Genomic DNA, 24,342 nt, shown 5'->3' on the forward strand with positions numbered 1-24,342 from the left:
CCAAGGTTGAGACCTGGTTGAGGAGGGGCTCGGAGGGGCTTGGCTAGAGTTTGGTCAAAGGGGAAATCTTTGCCAGCAGGTCACTCTCCCCCCAAGAGGGTGGCCCAGGGCTTCAGGGTTCTGCATCTCTCTCTATAAAAGTATTTATCAGCACCCCATTTCCAGTTGACCTAGATTTCTATCCGTGTGTGTGTATTTATTGTGTGTGAGAGTAAAATATAAATCCACAGGCTTGGCATACAGGGAAAGACCCAACATAAAAAGGTCCTCAACTTTTTATTTCCTCAATGAGTAGATATTTCGGATGACAAGTATTTCAGCAATTCTCAAACTTGGTGGTCTCCATGGACCCCCTTATATTTTCAGACATTATTTCAGACCCCCAAAGAGCTTTTGTTTATGTAGGTTATATCTATCAATTATTTGCTATATATTGAAATTTAAACTAGGGCATTCTTAAAATGGTTATTTATTGATTTACTTAAAGTAACCATAACCCGTTACCTATCTATATAAGTAAAAATTTTTATGAAAAATGCATATGTTTTGTACAACAAAAACAAATTTCGTGAAAAGAGGCATTGTTTTACATTTTTGCAAGTCTTTGTAATATTTGGCTTAATAGAAGACAGCTGGATTCTCACATTTGCTTCTGCTTTCAATCTGTTGCGATTTCACACATCATGGAGCCTCTACAAACTCCACTGTGTGCTTGTGTGAGAGGATGAGTGAGAAAAAGGAAAATAACATCTTCAAATTATGATGGAAATAGTGACCTTGAAGATCCCCTGAAAGGGTCCCCCAGGAGTCCCCAGAGCACACTTTGAGAACCACCTCATTAGATCATCACAGTAAGCATTAATTCCAATTAAATCAATTGTAGCTAACATTTATTAAGTTCTAGGCTTTATGCTAAGTGCTTTACACATATTAACTCTTTGAGCTGTTGTAAAAGCCCCGTTAGGTAGGTACTAGTTATTATGCCCATTTTACAGAGAGGGAGACTGAGGCTTTCAAAGTTAGGTACTGTGCCCCAGGTCACAAAGTGAGCAAGTGGCAGAGGCCGGGTGGATCTGAACGCACTTCACCTCCCGACCCTGCCTTTCCAAATGATTTAGGTCTGCTTATCAAATGATGGGGTGCCAGCTAAAAATGTCGATTGAGTGCTGAGTACATATCAAGCCTCATGCTAATTGTTCTGTTGTTAACTGGAATTAAATATGTGTCCCCTATTATTTAATCTCTCCTGCACCTTTGCAAAGTAGGTCTTCCTACCCCTTTTTTTTTGTAGATGAGAAAACTGAGGCTGTGAGAGGCTAAGCTTCTTTCTCTGTATCTCAGGGTTAAGGGGCAGAGGCTGGATTCCAAGCCAGCTCTATCCATCCAGCTCCCTCCCTCCTCACCCCATGCTGGGCGTCCCGTTAATATGACTAAGTTTGCTAAATTACACCAGGCTTATTATTGAGGGTTCTGTTAAAGCCTGGCCTGCCCGTGCCCAGCAGAGCCCACGGGTTTCTAAGCTCTGGCCAGCCCTGCCACTTTTTGTGCATGCAAATGAGCCGGGCGGGCGGGCGGGCGGGCGAGGGGCCTCTGTGAGGTCTATTTGCATTGGCAGCCCGGTAATTGCATGTCCTAATTGGGTGCAGCCATGCACACTGTGCCTCCTCCATTCCACTGCCCTGGCACAGAAGTCCTTTTGGAAGCAGGTGTGGGCTTCTCCCCCACGTGCCCCTCTCAATGGCCTTGATCACCTTGGTGATTGGAATGAAGCCGCGGACACTGAGTTCAACAGCAAACAGCTACTCAGCTGGCACAGTGCGTCCACATGGCACAAAAGAAAGCCGTAAACGGGTCGTGATGAGTGAGCAGGTGGGACAGGCGCCCTCACCGCCTGCACAGTGCACCTGGCGGGGGCTCCCCTCTGACACCATCTCTATTCCTCATAGCTGCAGAGAGGTGGTGCAGTGTTGGCGGGTGTGGCCTCTGGACCCCAACTGCCTGGGTTTGAATCCTGGCTCCTCCACTTCCTAGATCTGGATTTAGTCACTTAACTTCTCTGAACCTTCATGATCCCATCCAAAAAACGGGGAGAATAACACAGCATCTCCTTCATAGGGTCCTCATGGGGATCAAATGAACTAGTCTCTGCAGAGGGCTTGGGAACAGAGCCTGGGGCAGCGCCAGCACTGTATGCATATTTTCTAATAGATGCATGTTTCGTAAGCACCTTGCATGTGTCAATCACTGTGTTCTGTGCTTCATCTGTTCTCTCAGTTCCAGGGAGATAGATGCCGGCCTCAGCCCCTGGGATGGATGAGGACGTCAGGGTGCAGGGAGATGAAATGGTCTGTCCCAGGTCTAAGAGCTGCTGGAGAAAATGATCACAGGATGAGGCAGGGAGAAGACGATGCACTTAGGAGCGTCCATCTGTTCCTCAGTCCCTGGTTTCTTAAAATCCATCATTTATTTCTCAATGATCTGAAATGGCAGAACTTTGTTAATCGATTGTATTGATTAACGGTTAATTCAGAGACTGTTCAGCAGCACACACACAGGACCTGTCATTTTACAGATGAGAAAATCTGACGGTCGCTAAAGCAAGACAAGTACCCAGGTCTCCTCCTTTCTTGTTAGGTGTTCTTTCTACACAAAAATAAGAGCAAAGGTTTATCAATGAGTGGAAAGTTTGAAAACACAGCAACCCACCTCCACCCCTCGGAAACAGGACCTGGGTGCAGGGGAGGAGGTTGGGCCGATTCAGTTGATCAAGCGAGGAGAGATCCATCCTGAAGTCTGAACGTTAGAGAACCAGGAAGGACAGAGCAGACCCAGGCGTCTCTGAAACAGCAGCCTGGGTCATGTAACCTGCCTCTCGAAGCCATCTTGTGCTTGGCTTATTTCTACCTGATTGAAATTGACTCTAAGCATGCCCAAGGTTGAATGGCAATAGAGGACATTATTGCATTTAATTATTTCTCCGGAATAAAAATGGATTCTAGCAGCAGCTTAGGGGTAAGGCAACAGCAGAGCAATTAGAGTTTTGGAGCTCGCATGCAAACATTTGAATGTGCAATCATTGCAATAAGTACATTAAAATAAAATAAGTCAAAGGGTTGCATTTGCATAAATAACCCAAGGTGAGAGTGTTGGATTGCTTAAGAATAAAGGGGACACAGCTAGCGATCATAATGAAGAAATACTAACTGATCTGTCCTCCAGGTGGAGACCATCAGGGGTGAGATGGTGGAGGCCCAGTGTTGATTAGTAGGGAAACTTTGCTCATTCTTTCTCCCGCTTTGGGTGTGGTGGGCACATTCTGGAAGTTTTGACATACATTCATCCTCACCAAATACCCATGACATAAATATTATTTTCACATCCCCATTTTCCAGATGAGGAAACTGAGGCATGCAGAATTTGAATCATGTCATTTCTAGCATCACATTCATTCCTTGGTCAGGTTATTTAACCTCCCTGTGCCTTACTTTCCTCCCCTTCATTAGGACTCATGCTGTTGCTTCACTGGGTATTTGAGAGGATTAGAGACACAAGGTGTGTGAAGGGCCAGAGTATGAGGGGACTTGGGTGCTGAGGATATGATGGTCATCTCGCATGTATTTGCCTGGAAACCTCCCAAGGTTGGTTTTTACAGGGAAGGGAACCTGGGTTTGGATGTCTGGATCTTGATTCTCCAGGGGAAGAAGAGAAAAGCTGAGACCCGCTTGCCTCTTGGCAAGCAGGTGAAGAGTTAGAGGGAAGGCAAGGTGATACCTCATGCCCATCAAGGGATGGATGGATAAAGAAAATGTGACATATACGTACAATGGAATATTATTCAGTCTTGAAAAAGAAGGAAATCCTGCCGTATGTGATGCCATGGATGAACCCGGAGGGTGTGATGCTGAGTGAAATAAGCCAGACAGTCTAAGACAAATGCTGTTTGATCCATTTACATGAGAATCTAAAATAGCCAAACTCAGAAATTCAGAGAGTAGAATGGTGGTTGCCAGGGGCTGGGGGAGGGGAAATGAGGAATTGCTAATCAACAGGCATAGTCTCAGTTATGCAGGATGAATACATTCTAGAGATATGCTGTACTACCTTGTGTCTGTAGGTAGCAATACTGTATTGTGCGCTTAAAACGTTTGTTAAGAGGGTAGAGCTCATGTTAAGTGTTCTTGCCGCCATAAAATAAAATGTACAAGAAAAGAAAGAAAACTGTGGAGGGAAGGTATAGGAGAACTCATCAGCTATTGTAGGAAGCAACCCTGACTCAAAGTGACAGATCATCCCAGGCCTCTGCGTGATGCCTGGTTCTCACTGACTATGGCTCAGTGGCTTTTCTGGAAGCTGTCGAATATCTGTGAGCTCTTCATTCCAGAAGACAAAATATTTCCCTTTTCTCTTACACTCGAATCTTTTGATTGGCAGCTGAATAGCACCTGGGGCCAGGCGGAAGGCCAAGGGGCCACCGTGAGCTCACCATCCCCATCGCGGGGGTGTCTCTAAGTAGACGACGCTTATTAATCATGAGTCCTATTAGAATTGATGGTGGCGCCTGGTCCTGATATCACAAATTAACCAGAGGAAACAACCGTTCTCTGACGGCCAAATTAGCTTCGTTGATTGCAGTGCTTCCTGTGGCTGGTGTTGCTTGGAGAACTTCTGCCAGAAGGTGGTAGAGAACGTGAGCTTTTGAAATTAGTGGTTTTACGGAGGTTTTCTGCTTGGGGGACAAACTGATGATCATCAGTTAATGATGAGGAAAGAGAACAACCCAGGAACAGTTCTGAGGATGTGTTTGATGAGAGAGGATGCAGATGGCTGTGAGGGCAGAGGCCTTTCTGCTCACTCTCTGCCTTCTTGTTAACTTCTAGAAAACGGGCTTAGGGACAGAATTTAAATTCTTGTTCTCAGGCAGGAGGAGTCATCAAACTGATTTTCCAACCGTTAGAGGCAAAAAATAATAATAAATTGGCTCCTGTATCTGAGGACAGCTAAGAGGAAGAAAGCATATCAGGTTGGCTCCTGTATTAATCAGCATGAGCTAGACTATGCTGCAGTAACAAAGATCCCCAAACCTCAGTGACAGAAAGCAGCAGAGGTTTATTCTGCCCATGGAGGGTTGGTGGAGTCTATCCTCCACCCTGGCCTCACTCAGGAATGCAGGGCCTTCACCATCAGGAGTGTGGCTGGATGCTATGGGGGAAGGAGGGACATGGCAAACTGTGTCCTGGCCTGAGTCACTGGTCTTGGCCACATCAGGTTGCTTGGCTGTGCCTCATTTGCAGGGGATGGGAAGTACAATTGTATCATGTGCCTAGAAGGAAGAGAACTGGAATATTTGTCAAGAGCTTTATTGAATACCATCCCCCCCATCCAGCTCCATCCCAACCTAGGCTAATATGAGCAAAGAGAGAGATACCCCATCCATTCCCCCACAGAGAAGGGGGAGCTAAATGCTCCTCCCTTGACCTCTCAGCCAAACAGAAGAGGCACTAAACTATAGCAAGTTTTAGAATTAAACAGGTATGAGTTCACAGCCTCCCCTAAATGATGTCGGGCAAATCACTGAACATCCCCAAGTTCCCCTTGTCCCTCTTTTGTAAGATGGGGGAATGGTAATACCTGTCTTGAAAGTTACTTCTGAAGGTTAAACATGGAAGGGCTTAGCACAGTGCCTGGCACTTGATACGTGCCCATGCCTGAGAGTGTTAAAGCAACAAGCCTTGGCTCCTCTTTCTGTAAAATAGTGAGGAGGGTACCCCTTATGGGACGATTGTTGGTATCCAATAAGTAGTACCTGTGAGTCATTTGCATATGGTGCCTGGCTGACAGCGAGTGCTCAGAAAATGCATCTGAGAGGCTGCTTGGGATTCTTCAAGGGTCTCTGGACAGAAAGAAGGGAACAGAGGCATATCAGTGTGGTTTGTTTATAAGAACAGAGGAATGGCCCCTCACTGAGGGGGATTCCTTGCCAGATACGTGGAGAGGTAAGAAAGACTGGAAACAGGTGTCAGAACCAGAAGTTCCCCTTCACAGACCGGCATGTAATATCAGCTCCTGTGTATGACCAGTAGGCACTCCAGGGCCCAGCACAGACTCCACTCTCCCTCGGCATCTCCTTGTTTCCTTCTTCCTACCCATGGCCTCCCAGCTCCTGCCACCTCAAGCTCCTCGTGCTTCGTGGCCCCTCCTTACTGTCCTCTCCCTCTCTGTGACGCCCTGCCACCTAATGGCCACTGGCCAGCCTTGACACGGCTATGTGGAGATGACATGCCTATCCCAGATCCGTTTAGCTGGATGGGAGTGGATGGGAAGGGAGCCGGGCTGCCGTGCTTAAGGGGACAGAGTGATGCAGATCAGAAGGGCTCTGCAGCTTCCCGGAACTGGCTGATGGAGCTGGTAGCCCAGGGCGTGGGGTCTGCGGTCTGTCTGGTTTGAATCCCAGCTTCACCACCAACCAGCTGAGTTACCTTGGATAAGTCACTGATGCCCAGTACCTGCAAAATGAGAGCAAAAGTAACATCAACTTACAGAATGGCCACGAGGTATCTTAGTGTAGTCTTCATTCTTACGGCCTCTTGAAATTGGTGCTTGATGCTAGGGGAGATGGGACAAAGGCAGGAAGAGGGCAGACACGTTGCTGGGCCAAATGGGGACAAATGGGCCAATGGGGACATTGGAGACAAGGGCAATCAAACCAAGCCCAGGGGAACCTTCTAAACTCACAGTCCTTGGAGAGCTGGGGTCTGCACACTTTTTCTTAAAGGGCCAGCTAGAAATATTTTAAGCTTTGGAGACCAGACAGTCTCTATGGCAACCACTCATCTCTGCTGTTGTAGCAGGAAAGCAGCCATAGACAGTCCATAAATGAACAAGCGTGGCTGTGTTTCAATAAAACTTTATTGACAAAAACAAATGGCGGGCAGGATTTGGTTCGGGGAGGGCAGTAGTTTGCAGACCTAATGAAGGAGGAGCCACGCTCAGTGTCGGTTGCACGTCAGCCGATCCTGGGCACCAGCACTACCTCCACTGCTCTCCACCATCATCCTCTTCCTTGAGAACCTTTAATCGGCACATTTAGGAAAACGAACGAGGAAGTCTGCCCTCAAAATTGCTACTCATTGCCAATGTGTTTCTAGAGCAATGGATGTAGATTTATGGAGTCAATTAGCGTTCTCTGTGGCCTCTGTGTCCCCTCTGACTAGCTTTGGGACAGTGGATTCTCTTTCAGGTTAAGGCCTTGATAATGGGCTCTAAGCAGGAGCAATGTGTTTTGGAAGTGATGCAGGATGTTAGTTGACCAGTGCATTTGATCCGAGCTCAAAATGGCCAGGGCCCACCTACCCATGGAGAAGCTGAGTTTGGGGTGCCTGCCTTCCCGGAAAGACTCATTTTCTCCGGAATGACTCTCGGCCTTTCTCTTGACACCCTGCCCCCGCCCCACCCCGTGACTTAATCAGTTCTGCTCCAGGTACAAACATCAAGAGTCAAAGCTCAGACATAAGACTGTCACAAGTTTTCATCCCCCTGGGACTCACTGCAGGATCCTTGCATAGGACTGTCCTATAAAGGGCATATTCCCCCCAAGATAGCCGGTGATGTCTCCCCCTCAGAATTAACTATGGCACCGTCTGATTTCTCTTACGGGCATAGATCTACGAGCATGTCCTAAAGGCAATGTAAAGTATATACTATCCTACCAATATTTTCTCCCCTTATAGCTTTATTATGGCATTTCTAGCCATTAAATAAACCATCACAGTGCTTGCTGCTAGAATTTAAACAGGAAGCTTGGAACAAACTGTCCAGATTCCAGTGGCAGAGACAACCAGGGAAACTTATATGAAAAGGGAGTGTGGTTAATAACAGGCATTGAGGATCATAGTCATAGCACGTTAGAGCTTGCAAAAGCTTTATTTTCTAGTTGGAACATCTTCTATTTCCAGGTTGGGAATCTGAGGTTCAAAGAGAAAAATCTAACATAAAGTCTAACATTAAGCTCGTAGGAAAGGCAGGGTGTGGAACCAGGGCCCAGACTTCCAAACCTACGTGCCCCCACTCTCCAGGGCCAGCCTTCTTAGTGCGATGGCAAAGTCAAGTTTCTCTTCTGTGTTTCTTTCCTGTCTTGTCCAGGATGGCTACTTCTCTCACCGGCCAAAAGAGAAAGTGCGAACAGACAGCAACAATGAGAACTCTGTGCCCAAGGATTTTGAGAATGTGGACAACAGCAACTTCGCACCCAGGACTCAAAAGCAAAAGCACCAGCCCGAGTTGACGAAGAAGCCCCCGAGAGGACAGAAGGAGCTTCTGAAGAGGAAGCTGGAGCAGGAGGGGAAGGGGAAGGGGCGTCTGTCCCCCGGGAAAAGTACCAACGAGGTGCTGCCTCCCGGTGAGAGAGCCCCGGTAAACGGCAGCCGAGGGAAAGATGCCCCCAGACAGCCCCACGCCCGGAAGACTGGGGGCAGCTCCCCCGAGATCAAGCCCGACCGGCCCCTCAAGTGTGACATCTCGGGTAAGGAGGCCATCTCCGCCCTGTCCCGCTCCAAGTCCAAGCACTGCCGCCAGGAGATCGGGGAGACCTACTGCCGCCACAAGCATGGGCTGCTGATGCCCGAGAAGGTGACTCGGTTCTGCCCCCTTGAAGGTAAGTCCCAGCCCCGTTCTGCTCACATTCTCAGACCTTCTCAGAACAACCGCCCTATTTTTCAAACCCCAAATGAAGACAGGAGTTCTTTTGTTTTGGGCCTCCCTGAATTCAGAAGTCTCGTGTGAGAAAAGTTTCGCAAAATCAAATTACCTTTTGTTACAGCTTTAACCTGTTGCTTTTGTGGCAAAGGATAAAATACAGTGCAATCGGGGCTAATGTGGAAGTCGTAGGAGGCAATGGTATTGATATGGTTTGTTTTCTGTCTCAGCAGAATATTGGGATTAAAATTGACACCAATATTACTGTAGTTGAATAAGATTTGGAAGGTTTCTAGTTGGTTGCATTGACATTGGAGGCTCTGGAAAACATCCTTCCCATTTCCCTCCACCTAAAATTCCTTCCTTCCTTATTTTCTCCCTCCTTCCCTTCCTCTCTCTCCCTCCCTCCCTCCTGCCCTCTGCTGGGCCCCCTTCTCTGTGCTGATGACCAGTGATAAAGCAGACCTCTTGCTGCGATGCAGTGCAAGGTCAGAGCTGTAACAGCGGCGTTCACAAGCACAGGGGAGGGTCCTCAGAAACTGACGGGGGACAGTTTTGCACAGATGAGGCATCACCGTGCATCTCTGCATCTCACCTCACGCCTCTGACGCGTATTCCTTGCTGGCAGGTTTCACCTTTTCCAGTGCGTGTGGCAGGGGAGTAATAACAGTTACCGAGCGCTCACTGTGTCCCGGGAACAGCACGGGCACTTTGCATTCAATCAGTTCATCTCATCCACCGCCCAGTGAGGCTAGCACCGTCATCGTTAGCATAACTTTTTTACACGTGAGAGACGTAAAACAACTTCCCTAAGGTCACATGGCTTGTAAGTGGCCTTACAAGCCTGCAGGTAGAGACATCCTGAGATAGAGATATTGCCATCCCGGGTTAGGTCATATTTTGTCAAGATCCCTTCTTAAAAAAAAAAAAAAATGTTATGGCAGAAAATTTCAAACCCACCTCAGAGTAGGGAGAACCTTCACGTTCCCATCATTTGGCTACAGTTACCTCGTGGTGGTCACTACTGTTTCACCCATGTACCCCCATCCCCACATAAGCTCATTGTGAACCAGTAGATTTTATTTTTCCTTGGAGAAGACGTTACATCCCAAATAGTTTGTGAATTGGTTCGTGCAGTGGTTTTCTCCAAGCAGAGGGCGGACTGCATCCAAAAGACACTTTCTACAAAGAAAGAGCCAGTGTCATTGGGAACAAACAGAGAGGGATGCATTTGAAATGGAGAGATTGTGTTCTAGTTGAGTTCAGCCATGAACTAATAGGAAAAGCCCTTTCCCCTCGCTGGTTCCGGCTTCCTTATCTGTCCAGGGAGCGCCCTGCATTATATACTCGAAGGGTCTTCCCACTTGGTCTTCCCTTGGGGCCCATTTCCCAATTTGTTCGTGGTCACCCCTCATTCTCATTGGCCATAATCAATGCAAAGGGTACGCCACTATCCCTCACTAAATGGTCAAGCATTCAAAATACCTCCTTGTTGCTTCTAAATTCAGATACCAACAAATGCTTTAGTTCACTCTCAAGTGGAGAGAGAAGGTCCCCGACCATGGGACAACCCAGAGGTCCTAAGGGCAGGGGTGGGGGGAGGACACATGGAAAGACCTGCATGGGGCAGGGGGCAGGGTCCATGCGTGGAAGAGGAATGGGTCCATGGTCCCAGCGGCTGGGTCCGCCTCTTTGTCGAGACAGAAGGTCAGAGCATCAGGAAGGGTGACAATAGAGCTGGACCAAGAGGCAGGGTGGGGGCAGGGGGCTCTCAGTTCCCCCAACATTGGAGGATTTGGAAGCCAGGCAGGAAGATGCCTAGTGCTTCATCAATCCCCCATCTCTCTCGAGAGAAGGATATGCATGGTGAGAATGGCTCCCAAGGAAAAGGGGACTAGATCTCCCCTAGAGAAACCTAATTCCGTCTCTCCACTGGACAGGTAAGAAACGAGGCCTATAGAGGAGAGGAGACTTATCATCAAGGTCACCTAATCAGTTAGAGGCTGAACTTGGGCTAAAATTCAGGCCTCCTCATCTCTCACACATGCTTCTCTGTTGACCGCTGGTCACAGAACAGAGGGTGTGGATCAGGCGGGGGACGGCCACGTGGGTAAATGTGTAGAGAGGCTTGGAAGTGTCCACAGCAAGCCCTTCACGTGGCCCTCTGGGTGGGGTGCAGCGGGGACAGCTTCAACTTTTTACTCAAGTTCATCTGTATTTTTTAAGTTTTCTGTTGGAAACATGTATCTGTACTATACTCTCTTTTCAGTAGAAAGGTCTAAAAAGAAAAGATTTGCTTCTCTCTTGCATTTTAACCTTTGTCTAAGCAGTCCCGGGGTTCCCATCATACTCTTGACACAACTTGGCAGATTGTGGCAGAATAAATAAGTGGAGATGTTTCCAAAATCGTTTTCTTAGCTGGTGCCTGGCCTGGCAGAGGCCTGAGCTGAATGCCTTTCCATGAGAATGACAGTGGGTACTCGCTGTGTCCCAAGAGTCGACACACTTTTTCTGTAAAGGGCCAGAGTAAATATTTGAGGCTTTGTGGGCCGTGCAGTCTCTGTCACAACTCCTCGACTCTGCCATTACATCTCAAAAACAGCCAGGACAATACATATGCAAATGCACTTGGTTATTCCAATAAAACTCAATTTCCAAAAGCAGGCTGTGGGTGGGTTGTGGCCCATGGGGGCCATAGTGTGCTGATCCCTGCAAGGTACCAGTTCTGCGTAGTGGTACCTCCAGCACTGTGCCTCCCATCCCACTTATATCCTCACACCAGCCCTATGAGGTCGGTCTCTTATCGACCCATTTAATGGATGATGAAATGGAGGCTCGGCGAGGTTTAGTCCTTGGTCACAGGCGCATAGCTAGTAGATGGCAGGGCTGGTATCGTAGCTCAGGAATACAGAGCCTGAATCCTCCCCAGAGCCTTTCCCTCTTCAGGAGGCAGAAGGTTTCACTTTAGCCTAAACCATCCGACCTCGGGGATGTCCTGAGCCCGCAGGCCGTCTCTCTCCACCATCAATACAGTTGCAAGGAGAAGGGTGGGTGTTGATGGGGGAGCGAGCGGGCTGACGTGGCCTTCCTGGTCCCGCTGAGACACCTCCAGCCTGGCTGTGCAGCCTGGGGGATTCCCTGTGGCCTCTGCTGTGTCCGCCAAGGTGGCACACCCTCCAGGGAGCTGGGAGCTGGGTAATAAGCTGGGCGTCTGAGCCTTGGCACACCAGCCCGGGCAGTGCCTTCATTTACTGCACCACAGCCTTCCCCTTTTGCAATAAATTCTCTATGAATAGACTAATTGCAAAATAACCCTAATTGGGTAGTTATCAACGAACAACTTCCCGTGGAACAAAACAGCTTACAATTAATAGCATTTAAACCATAAACGATTCTTCTGCAGAAAGCTAAGATGTAATTACACCCCATACGGAGATCGCGTTCCCTTTCTGGAAACCATGACACCCGAATTTCCCTCCGCTCAGGAGGGATTTGAGCTCCAGCTCCGCGGGCAGTGGGGAGGGGAGGGGAAGTAGGTATGTGTGTAAACAGACAGAGACATACACTTAACACATCCGCACGCAGATGTACGCACTGTTTGTCATTTCGCCAAACTCGGCGTCACCCAGACTTCAGTTGACAGGATGCCGGAAGTTGAATATAACTAAGGAGACAATTCCTCATGGCTTGAAGTCTGAAAAGTTACGAGGGGATCGATGTTAAATGCTGGCTTGTGTAAAGGGCTCCTGCTTCTCCGACCCCCACGCCTCCAGTCCCCGCACCCCAGCACCATTCAGGGAAAAGGAAGAGTCTAGAACCCCCGGATTGGTGTGCTCTGCACGGATACCTTGCCCCTGTGACCTGTCTGCTTCACTGCCAGCCTCTTGGAGGAAGCAGCTGGAATGGTGACATGTTTTCAGGAGGAAAACGCGAATCTGCGGACCATCCACTCAGCCCCCAGGAGTGAGATGCGGTGAGGTCAGGCGGGGTGCTCTACCCCATCGGCCCCCAAGCCTGGCCCCCGAGCGGGTTGTTTCTAATCCCGCAGCGCCCCTCGTTCCTCCCAGAGCCCCTGTGCTCAGCCGCCAAGCCACCGGCCCCCACCCCCGCCCACGTTCCCCACCCAGGTGGCCCAGCCCCCAGTGCCCCCCCTCACCTCCCACAGTTGCCTAGGCCTCCTGTCCCTTCCTTAGGCTCCAGAATCACCCAAGAGCCTCCAGGCACTCCGACTGGACCTCCCAGAGTTTCATGGAAATGAAACCACGTTGGATGGAAGGCCCAGGGTGGCCTGGGCTGGAAAAAGCTTTTCCATCGGAAGATCTGCTGACACTGGGTTTTGAATCCTGGTTCTGTCTTTGCTAGTGGTGTGACCCTGACTTCCTAGTGCCTCAGCTTCCTCATCTGTAAATTGGACACAGATACTCGTACCCTATCCTCATAGGGTTGTTGGCTGACATGGGATCATGAATATGAAACCCCTGGTGCAGAGGGGGGTAGGGTACAGCGAATGTGTTTGGCTGTCGGCTGTAGCAAGGCAGTGGTGGTGGTGTTGAGAAGAGTGGAAGGCCCGCCTGCAGGGTGACCGCCCCTTGCCCAGCCCTAGCTGTCTCGCGCTGGTCTTCAGACAAGGCCCCGCGTGCCTCAGCCACTCACTCCTGCTCGTCCCAGCCCCCTCCATTGTTGCCCCCACTGCACACTCCACCCCACCTCTTCCGTCTCCAGATCTCAGCCTAAATGCCCCTTCCTCAGAGAAGCCTTCCTGGACCACACCTTCCGCGGGGAGCCCTGGCCACAGAGGACACACCAACCCTGGTGAGGGGCAGAGGTGGCTTTCCCAATAAAGCCCATTTGACCTGTAAGAGGCATTCTAAGCAGGCAATGCCTCATTATATTGGGAACAATTAAATGTCAAGATGCTCTACTCCAACGGCCCTCATAGGCTACCAGCCTCCTTCCATCTTGAGTTAAAATGCCTCAAGAAAAAAAAAAAAAGCATCTCAAGAGAGGCCCCACCGGTTACCCGGGTGCCTCTGACACCTCCTCACTCTTTGCTGTGCCAGGTAAAGCCAGTGGAGCGACTGCAGCCCAGGTGTCCAGGTGAAGAATGAGAGATGAAAACTGAGAGGTTCCACGGAAAGCAGTCACTGGGAGGGGGGTTGGCTGCCACCGTAGCGGGGGCTCCGGGCCCGAGCCGCTGAGTGGGCCGGTGGTCCTCTGATGGGTGATGAGCAAGGGCTCTCCCTTTTAAGTCAGCTGACCAGCTGCAAGTTTGCAAGCATGTGCACGTGGCAGGGGCAGCGGCTCCAGTATTAGGAGTGAGGACGGACCGGAGGGAGGTTTCTGATGAAAAGGCAATTGTCCTTGGATGCAGCAACCCATCTTTACCCATCAGTCTTTGCAGGAGGCCAAAGACTCTGGACAAATGGGCTTCCGGATGGAGGTGGCTGAGGGGGGACTGTCGCCTCAGATTCCCCATCTGTCGGGCAGGAACACTGCTTTCTCCCGGGTCTTTGCTGTGTCGCTCAGGATGAGACAATGAGGGAACAGCCGTGGACAACTCAGAGACACCACACTAACGGGGTGGCCGTGATGAAGCCAGATGACCCTCCTACGGCTCAGCCAAGCGATGGGGCCGACTTGCCCAGAGGCCAGGTTTGCAGAGGACTCTTTCTCGTCTTTCTCTCGTCAAACCCCAGTGAAAAGGAGGTTTCCAGTAACAGTTCACTGGGGTCGGAGTAAATTCATGCCAAAGGCCCTCCTTGGGCTTCTGAGGGAGGGGTAGGACCCTGACCGCGGTCAGTCCAGAAAAAATCAGCAGACCCCATTCATTGGTCACCCACTAGGTGCCATTCGACGTCCCAGGCCAGCACTCCCCAAACGTGTTCTGCGAAGGGCCAGATAGTAAATACAGTACGAGGCCTTGCAGGCTGCAGGGTCTCTGTCACAGCTACTCAACTCTGCATGAAAGCACCCACAGGCGATACATAAATAAACGACCAGCATGGCTGTGTTCCAGTAAAACTTTATTCTGGTCATCAGAATGTGAATTTCACATAATGTTCATGTGTCACGAAAGGTCATCCATTTGATTTTTTTTCAGTTATTTAAAAATGCAAAAACCGCTCTTAGCTCGCAGGCCGTACCAAAACAGGCAGTGGTGAGCTGCCCTTTGCCAGCTCTTATTCTAGTATCTGGGGACGTAACAGTGAACAAAAGCACAGGATGCCTCGTCCCCACAGGGCCTCTGCCCTACACAGCTCAGAGCACCCTGTCTGTTGCCACAAGCTGGACGGTGACTCTGGGAGGCGTGCAGCCTGAGGCCCCACCTTGGTGGAGCTTCTGCCCTAATGGGAGAGGCCAGAGGGGACAGGTGACCCAGTAGACCTACAGTCCACTGTCTGGTGTGACGAGAGCTCGTAGACACACAGCAGGCGACAGGACAGGGGAGGTGGACGTTTTGGGTAGGTGGCCACGGAAGGCCTCTCTGAGCAGCCTCTGTGGCAGTGTCACCGGGAAGAGGAAACAGTCCTAGCAAACAGGCTGGCATGTTCCAGAGGCAGCCAGGAGGTCAGTGTGGCTGAAGCAGAGGGAGCAGTGAGGGGAGGAGAAGGATGAAGGGTCAGAGGCCAGAGGTAATGGCCAGGCCACCGCAGGGGGTTCGGAAACTGATGTCAAAGAGATGGGAGCCCTTGGAGGAACTGAAGAGTTTTAACGTTATCTGATTTTGATTTTTTTTTTTAATTTTCTGCTACTTTAAAATTTTTTTATCTTATTTTGATAAGAACACTTAACCTAAGATCTACTCTCTGAACAGATTTTCAAGCGCACGATAGTGTATTGCTGTGTACAGGCACAGTGTTGTACAGCAGATCGCTAGAACTTATTCATCTTGCTCAGCTGAAACCTTATACCCGTCGAACCCCATTCCCTATCCCCCCAGCCTCTGGCAACCACCGTTCTGCTCTTTGCTTCTGTGAGTTTGACTGTTTTATATTCCTCATATAAGTAGAATCATTCAGTATTTGTCCTTCTGTGTCTGGCTTATTTCACTCAGCATGATGTCCTCTAGGCTCATCCATGTTGTTACACATTGCAGGAGTGCTTCTTTTTTTAAAGCTGAATAATATTCCATTGTAAGTCCGAATTTTTTAATCCCTTCATTCCTCAGTGGACCTTGAGGTTGTTTCCCCATCTTGGCTGTGCTGCAGTGAATGTGGGCATGCTAATATAATATCTCTTTGAGATGCTGATTTCACTTCTTTTGGATAAATACCCAGTGAGATATCACCTCACACAAAAGACAACAAGTGTTGGTGAGGGTGCAAAGAAATTGGAATCCTTGTACATTGTTGGTGGGAATGCAAAATGGTGCAGGCACTGTGGAAAACACTTTGGAGGGTCTTGAAAATAATGAAAAACAGAGCTACCATACGATCCACCAGTCCTACTTCTCACGTGATTTAGCTTTAAGGAAGGAGTAGAAACAGGGAAATTGTGGGGAGATTCTTACAGCGGCCCCAGTGAGAGGACAGGGTAGGAGGAAAAAGCTGCTAGGATTGGCCGATGGACTGGATGTGGGTGACCAACTGTTGGTGTTCTGGGCTGAGGGGTTTCTTTGGGGCACAAAGACGACTCAGGCCTGACCCTTGAGCAAACATTTATTGAGCCCTGCTGTGTGCCAGGTCGTGTGGCCAACAGTCCCCCAAGGCCCCCCATCGGAAGGTGGGTCTCCACAGGCCAATCCCACGTGGCCTTTTCCTTCTAAAGCACCGTAGTATTTTTCCCCCTCCCCATTTTGGAATCGTAAAAAAAGCCAGCTGTTGCCCACATGGCTTCTTAAAAAGAGAAATATACAGTTATGGGAAATATTATAAATGCCCCCCTCACCTCCCTCCCACCTTCCTCCTCCCGGAATGGCCTGCCAGCTGCACGGCTCTGCCCTTCACTCTGAAAGTTGTCATTAGGGTGTGCTTGTTGCCTAATTGCCATGCCTAGAAGGCAGAGCTGAAAGGTTTAGGCACGGAAAGAAGATGAAAACACCAGCGCTGAAAGAGCGGGATTAGCGCCCTCCCCGGCCTCACCCGGGCACACCCGTTCGGAAACTTCAGGCAGACATTTCCCAAGGCTTCCGCAGTGTATTTGAGACAGGGGGATCATGGTGAGATGGATTTTTTTTTTTCCTTCTCATGTGCGCACAATGACGTCTAGAGACCAGGGGACCGGGAGCATGTTGGTAACCCTGCGTTTGTGGACCACTGCTTGGAGCAGCTCTGCAGAGAGCCTGACTAATCGGGGGCTTTGCAGACCAGTAGGGATTCTGTTCTTACCTGGGTGACCTGGGGGAGCTGCTGAAGGGATTTGAGCAGGGCTGGGGGTGGGGGCTGACCTGACACGTATAACAGGATCCCTTGGCTGCGGTGTTGACAGTAGACGCTAGAGGTGAGGACGGAAGCCAGGAGAGCTCTTAGGAGTCGGCTGGTCAGCGTTTGCTCTGAGATTGCACATGGGGCATGAAGAAAGCGCCCCCTACTGCTTATCTGTCTCTGCCCTAGACCCACCCTCCACGTGGCGGGGGCTCTGTCTTACTCATCCCAGAATAGCACTGCTTGGCATGTCATAGGCCTCAATCTTATCCTCCCTGGGTAAGAAGATAACACGGTTGTTTTGAGCTTCAGTGGCTCAAGCTACCCGTCCCGGGAGCTATGCAGTGGCCCGTGTGCACTGGGACGGGAATGGAACAGTTAGAAGTCTGTGAGTGACATAGCCACCAGCTGGGGACTGAAAGTGATTGTCCCCCGCTCCCTTCAACATTCACTCATTCAGCAGTTATCCACCAAGCATCCGCTGTCTATGCGGGGCACTAGGTTTGGGAGGAAAACAGACAGAATCCCTGTCCTTATGGAGCTTGCAGCCTGTTAAACGTGGCAGGGGAGACACGTGAATCCAGTGAGCACAAAAATAAATGCAGAATTGCAACCGCACCACCGATTCTGCAGAGACATGTGGTTGAATTTTAGTGGGACTGAGAGATGAAGAGTGGGAGGCATTAACTAGGGAAAGAGCAGGAGGGGGAGTCTTCCAGGACAAGGGTCCATCATGTGCAAAGGCTCGGAGGCAGTAGGAGGCGTAGGGAGGTTGAAGAACTAACAAGACCACCTGGGGAGCTCTGAATATGAGCAGGAGGGTTGGTCTGTCGTCTTCCAAGCCGGATTTTAATTCCCCAAATCACTGGGTTTAGATGATCTATGTCTTTGTCTTGAGCGAGGAGAATGGAGCAGAGGCATCTGTAGGGACCAAACCGAAATCACCGGAGAGCCAAGGGAAGACCAGCCCCAAAGACAGGCAAGGCTCTGGCAGTCCGGGACCGGGGACGGGTCCCACATCCCCTCCAGAGAACCGTGCTCCTTCCACCTTTGGGCCCTGATCCCCACCTCCACCCCAGCCTGAACGTGGGCTGCCAACGCCTGGGGGCCTCACCTCCTGTGGCACCTTTGTTTTCCAGGACATCCAAGGCACAGAGGGGAATCCTCAATGCCTCCAGGGGCGAGACAGACTCAAGCAGGCAGTGTGCCCGTGGGTGTTCCACTGGCACTGAGCTAGTGCAGGCCTAGGGGAAGGCTCTGACCCAGTCTCCCCAGGAAAGCCTGGCGGCCCCTCTACCACTGAGTGAGCTGCCAGACCCTCAGACAAGGCACTTGTTTTCTCTGAGCCTCACTTCTTACCTGTAAAATGGGTTGTTTGATGCCTCTCCTGCCTTCTCGGGTTGCTGTATGAAATACCATGTTTGCGAATATTTAAAATTTTCCCTCTATTCAGCCAGCAAATATTTACAAGCACCTGTTACAAATCAGCATTAGATTATTGCAGTTCGGAAGCCAGCCTCCAGGGTGGGCACGGTGGACCCGCTTACCCAGCTGGGCAGTTTAGGATGCTTTTCTCAGCTTCCATGAGTGTCTCGCCCAGAACCTGCCCTGGGACCAGGTAGACAATGGCGAGTCACTAGGACAGTTTCTTGTGCTCTGAGCCGTTCCTTCCTTTGGGGGCAGCTGCTTATGTGTCAGCCGCCCAGGGCTGGGAAATCAGAGCCCTGGTGCGGAAAGAGAGCCCGGGCGTGGCCCTTGTAGCGGCCAGTGGATGACAGTCAGTCCAAGCTAGTCCCTCCTTTTTGCACAAATCAACAAAACCAGCTTGCTTTCTCTCCTCTCTCAAATTATTTGTCAGTTAAGCGTTAGGAATTCCTTTCAACATCACTTCCTTCTGGAAGTCTTCTGGGACTCTCCCCCTACATCTCCATGAGGTGCTCAGACCGTGTACCCCCAAATCACCTTACCCGCTCACCAGTGGAGCACACATCACATTATCCTGGAGTTGCCAGGGTCATCTGCAGCCCGCATTTAGCCACGAGGCCAATCTCATCTGTGTTGCAGGTCATATCTCCAGCCCCTGCTGGAGCAAAGTCTGTTTGCTAACCCCATGTTACAGATAGGGAAACTGAGGCTTGGGGAGGTCGATTAGCTTGCCCGGGGTCACACTTGCAAGTGGGAGACCTTTCAGACTCAGTTCTGTCTGCCTGACTTCAAAACCCACGTCTCAGCCTCTCTGCTCTGTGGAGCCTTTAGTAAACCTGCCGTCGGAATGTGTCGAATGAGTAATCCAGTTTCTCCAAAGATAAAGGGAAACGCAGAGGCAATGTTAACACCTATCTCTAGCTGTTCATTACTCTCCTTCCCCGCATCCAAAAACAGCAGGGCACTGAGGTCTCCATACAAGAAGCTGCGCTTAGATAATAGTGCTTAACCTTGACCTAGGGATTGCTAAATGCCAGGAACTATCCTAAGCGTTTTAGCCATATTAGGTCATTCATTCTTCTGACAACTCTGTATTCCAGGAAACTGACACGCAGAGAGGGAGGACACTTGCCTAAAATCACACATTTGCTCAGTGACAGAGCCAGGCTCTGAGCTCAGAGGCTTTGGTGCCAGCGGCGAAATGCTGAACCACCGTGATTCTCTCCCTCTAGCAGCGGCTGCCTTTGAGCTGCAGTTTTCCTCCTTAAGCTCTGTCCATCTGTCGCAAAGAGATCCATGCAGTCAAGTAATCTACCTGGTGCTGGAGGGGGGCTGATCCCATGAAAGACCTCAGGTCTCGCCTGCAAAGCTGCGTTGGGTGAAAAATAGCCAGCGGCGGTGGCCTCCCGTTTTTCTGCCAGTTTCTAGTTTCCATGGTATATTTGTGTTAGTGTAAAAATGACAAAGCAATAATTTTTCATTGCATCCTTCAGTCACCCATGAGAGATTGGATTTAGGTCACAATTTATTACCCTGTGGAACTGAATCCAATTTTTAACACCATGTCAGCCATTCTGGTATTAGAGCCTTTTAATGGCTGTGAAATTTATACAATGATAAAGTAATTTAAAACATATGTAGGAAGAGCATCAGGCAAATTGACGTATAGAGAACCCTGTGGTAAAAATTGAATAGGAGATAAACACGGAAAATGGTGATTGATTAGAGGACGGTTGAAATAGGGCTCGCTTTGAGAAACTCTTAATGGCGAAATTAGTAAATTAATTTATTCCTTGGAATTTTGAGGGGGGTTTATGTTGCCCTAAATCAGAATCAAGGATGAGGCACAAAGTGCAAATTAATAGCTCACCTCAGAGCGTGGCACCGTTTGAGCGAGAAGCCTCGGTTGAGTAACTGGGAGGCAGCCAGGAGCCTGACCCTGGCGGTGATGCCAGCGGCCAAAGTGAAAAGATGGGGAGAAGACAGGGCAGCGGGAAGGGAAGCAGAATTTTTTTTTTTTTTTAATTTTTAAAACTTGCTCAAGTAATACAGAAAGCATGCTTGTTATAATACCTTTATTCAAGTGGGACCATATGCATTCTCATTATTTCAAAAAACTGGAAGACGCAGCAGATAACTGGAAAATCTTTAAAAACTTGGCCAGTCCCCTCGGAGAGGTAACCACTGCAAGCACATTTTTGGTTTTGTTTAGATCTTTAAAACCAGCACTTGCAAAAATAGAGTTTGTTTTGGAACGGAGGGTTTATAAATAATAAGAAACTGATGTATAAATCTGGAACTTACAAAAATATCGAATCTGGTTTGGGGCATGGGAAAATTCAAAAATCATGTGAAATTGATATCTGGTTCTGGAACTTGCTTTTTTTCCTTTGGACGTGTATCTAGGTCTGAGACCTGTATCCCTGTCAGGAGATGGAGAACTATATAATCCTTTTTTTCTGTTTCCCAGTATAATGTTTATTTACCCAGTCTCTTTTATTGCCTAAATAACTCTTTGTCATGGCTGACTGTTACTCTGGAGTATGGCTTCACCACAGCTTAACTAGCCATTCCCCTATTGGTGGACATTTAGGTTGTTGCCAGCTTTTTGTATATTGGGTGGCTCTTTTCTCAACTCTCCCAAAGATGGTGCATAACCTCTACCATTCTAGGTGCATCAGAGAAAAGCGAATTGCTGCTTACGATGGATGCCTCAGGACATTAGAGCTTAATTCTCTTGGCGACCCTGAGTTGAGACTGGCTGCTCGGAGCATCTGAGAAATGGAATTGGTGGGTCCAAAGGCTTGTCTGTTTTAAATTTTGATAGATACCATCAAACTATCCTGCAAACATGCTGTACCAATTATGGCAGCCTGTCTATCCTGTGTTAGTCATACACAGGATGTTGGAAGCTTCCAGAACATCCTCATCCTCCTAAAGGGATCTGCTTTCTTCCCAGGAGCCCTGGTCAGGTTTCAAATTAGTAACGGCTCTGCATCCCAGCCTTCTGAGATCCTAGCAAGTCTCTTCCATGACCAAGGACAGTAGTTTGAACATTGAAGTCCTTAATAGGTGGGCACCTGGGCCTGCCCCCAGAGATGCTGGTCCAGGTCTAGCACGGAACCCAAGAAATTACATTTCTAACAGATGCTGCAGATGCTGCTCCAGAACCACACTTTGAGAACTACTGACCTGGAAGAATGATTCATCCCCTCCACTTCTGCCCGTTCTCCAGGTCATTGGTTCTGAATGGGGCAGTTGTGCCCCCCAGGGGACATCTGGCCACACCTGGAAACATTTTTGGCTGTCACAGCCTGATAGAGGGGCAGGGTGCTATTTACAACTAGTGGGTAGAGACCAGGGATGCCGACAAATGTCCTACAATACACAGAAGAGCCACACAATACTTTTCCGTTCCAAAATGTCAATAGCGCCTTGGTTGAGAAACCCGCCTGTGGTCCTACCGGGATGGTGTGTCTGAGACGGGGCCGTCTGCCTCCCTCCGGGGGCCTTCATCTCCTCCGTGTGCCTAGTTCACATTCAGCATGGATGTGTCGCATCTCCAGCCTGGTTCCTGGCCATGGAATACCTCCACCTCACCCCCACACCTTCCTAAGCCCTTAGCTGGCTCCTTTCCCCCTGAAGGCTCATCTCCCCAGTCTGAAGAGCCAATAACAATTAGATACCATGTATTGATTACTGACTGTTGCCAGGCTGCGTGCTATGTATGTGGAATTGTGCTTAACAATGAAAGCTTTAGTCAGTTGGCCTGGGTTTGAACTCTGGCTGTGCCACGCATTAGCTGTGTGACCTTGAAAAAGTAACTTCACCTCTCTGTCCCTCATTTTTCATCTGTAAAATGGGGATGATGACTGACATTCCACTTTATCCCAGACAGTCTCGATTTGTACCTGTTGTCCCAGTGCAATTATTAATAGTGCCCCCTTTCCCTCTCTAGAGTTACCCAGTGTGGGCAATAAATTCTGTGGTCCCTCTCATGATAATAATAGTCTAACCTTGTAGGGTTGTTTGAGCACTGAGTGAGGTGATCTACGTGGAGTGTTCATGCAGAGGCTGGCCCTAGGAAGTGCTTGATAAAAGTTAGCTCTTCTCTTCTGGGTCTATACCTAAAAGAATTGAAAGCAGGGTCTCAGAGAGATATCTAAACACCCATGTTCATAGACGCATTAATCGCAAGAGCCAAAAGGTGGAAGCAACCCAAGTGTCCATCGACAGATGAATGAAAAAACAAAAGTTGGTCTCTCCATACAATGGAATATTATTCAGTCTTAAAAGAGAAGGAAATTCTGGCACATGCTGCCACATGGATCAACTTGGCAGACATTATGCTAAGTGAAATAAGACAGATGTAAAAAAGACAAATACTATATGATTCCACTTATATGAGGCCTCTAGAGAAGTCAAGTTCATAGACACAGAAAATAGAATGGTGGTTGGTTGCCAGGGGCTGGGGGAGGAGAAATGGAGAATTGCCGTTTAATGGGTAGAGTTTCCCTTTTGCAAGATACAGAGAGTTCTAGAGATTGGTTGTACAACAATGTGAATGTACTTAACGCTACCGAACTGTACTTAAAAGCATACAAATGGTTGAGGTGGTAAATTTTATGCTCTGTGTATTTTACCACAATTAAAAATAAAGTTAGTTCTTCTACAGACATGTATTGCCTCATGTCAGCCTTACTCGGCCTCAGTGAGGTAAGGTTTGTTCTCTTCATTTTATAGACAAGGATCCTAAGACTAAGTGAGGCTGGTGATTTGTCTACACGTACAGACAAATTACGGAGAGAGTGTGGGACATTAGACTGGGGCCCAGATAGAAGGTTCTTGAAGTCTGGATAAGGCATTTCCCTAGGATAGGTTTTGATGGGTTTTGAGTAGGAACAGGGGCTTGATCTGATTTATGCTTTATGACAGGAGCAAACTTTCCATAAAAGGCCAGTTAGTCTTTTAGGACGTATTATATAGGTCTTTGTCTTAACTACTCAACTCAATATGCAAACAGTATGGAGGTGAATAGGCATGGCTGTGACCAATAAAACGTTATTTACAAAACAGACAGGCTGGATTTGGCCCGAGGGCCGTAGTTTGCTGACCCCAGCTTCATAATGAGCTGACTGCTGTAACCTCTCAGCTGTGGTGGGTTGGGAAAAGAGTTGCAGAAGACAGGATACTTCCTTGCCTCTTCCCCAACCATACGCCCAAGAGAGTCCCCCACGTCATCACCTGGAACTTGTAACGAGCCTTGCAAGGAAGCAGCAAGCCCCCCCTGGTGGCCCATAGGTCCCAACCTAGGTGCAGCCTCTGCTCCCCCTAATTATACTGAAAGCCCCCGGGGGGCAGGACCTTGACAAGGTGACCTGGAGGCCCAGCAAAGCCACAGCAGCAGCAGCCAGGCCAGCCGTCTGGGCCCTGGATGCTGACTTGACAGTGTTGTTTGTTTCAAGACTTTATTAGCATTGCAGCCGGGGACCCAGAGAATTTAGAGGTGCTGTTGCCATCGCTTTCTCAGCCTAGACCTCAAAGGGCAATCACCCTGGTTATCCAGGCCTCCCTCCTCCCCTTGTTTATTGCTGTGAACACAGGAAATGCCCTGTTAAGGTGCATGGAACGCTATCAAGGAATTTAACTGTAATTTAAAAGGCTCTGTGGGGAGGACCCCAGTGGCTGATTAATAATGCATTTGCAGAACAGTGAAGACTCCAGCAGATCAGTGGAGCTCAGCCTCCAAACTCTATTTATGCAGCTGGAATCCTGTAAGCCTCCTCTCCAGGGGGTTGTCTGCACTGGGGTTTCCTGATTTGAGTTACCTTGGGCAGGATCCTTGCGAAATTGAGAATTGCAG

The 24,342-nt window shown here is 49.1% G+C and overlaps 1 protein-coding gene across 1 annotated transcript in view; it reads left to right on the forward strand.

The window, feature by feature from the left end:
- The window catches only part of XYLT1 (xylosyltransferase 1), a 302,161-nt gene that overhangs the window by 153,469 nt on the left and 124,350 nt on the right, over positions 1-24,342 (forward strand). The window contains exon 3 of the mRNA XM_059895867.1: positions 8,140-8,650. Coding sequence (XP_059751850.1) covers positions 8,140-8,650 — 511 coding nt within the window. The remainder of the gene's footprint in view (positions 1-8,139; positions 8,651-24,342) is intronic.

Source organism: Balaenoptera ricei, chromosome 15 (genome assembly GCF_028023285.1).
Source record: "Balaenoptera ricei isolate mBalRic1 chromosome 15, mBalRic1.hap2, whole genome shotgun sequence".
In the NCBI taxonomy this organism is placed as follows: Eukaryota; Metazoa; Chordata; class Mammalia; order Artiodactyla; family Balaenopteridae; genus Balaenoptera; species Balaenoptera ricei.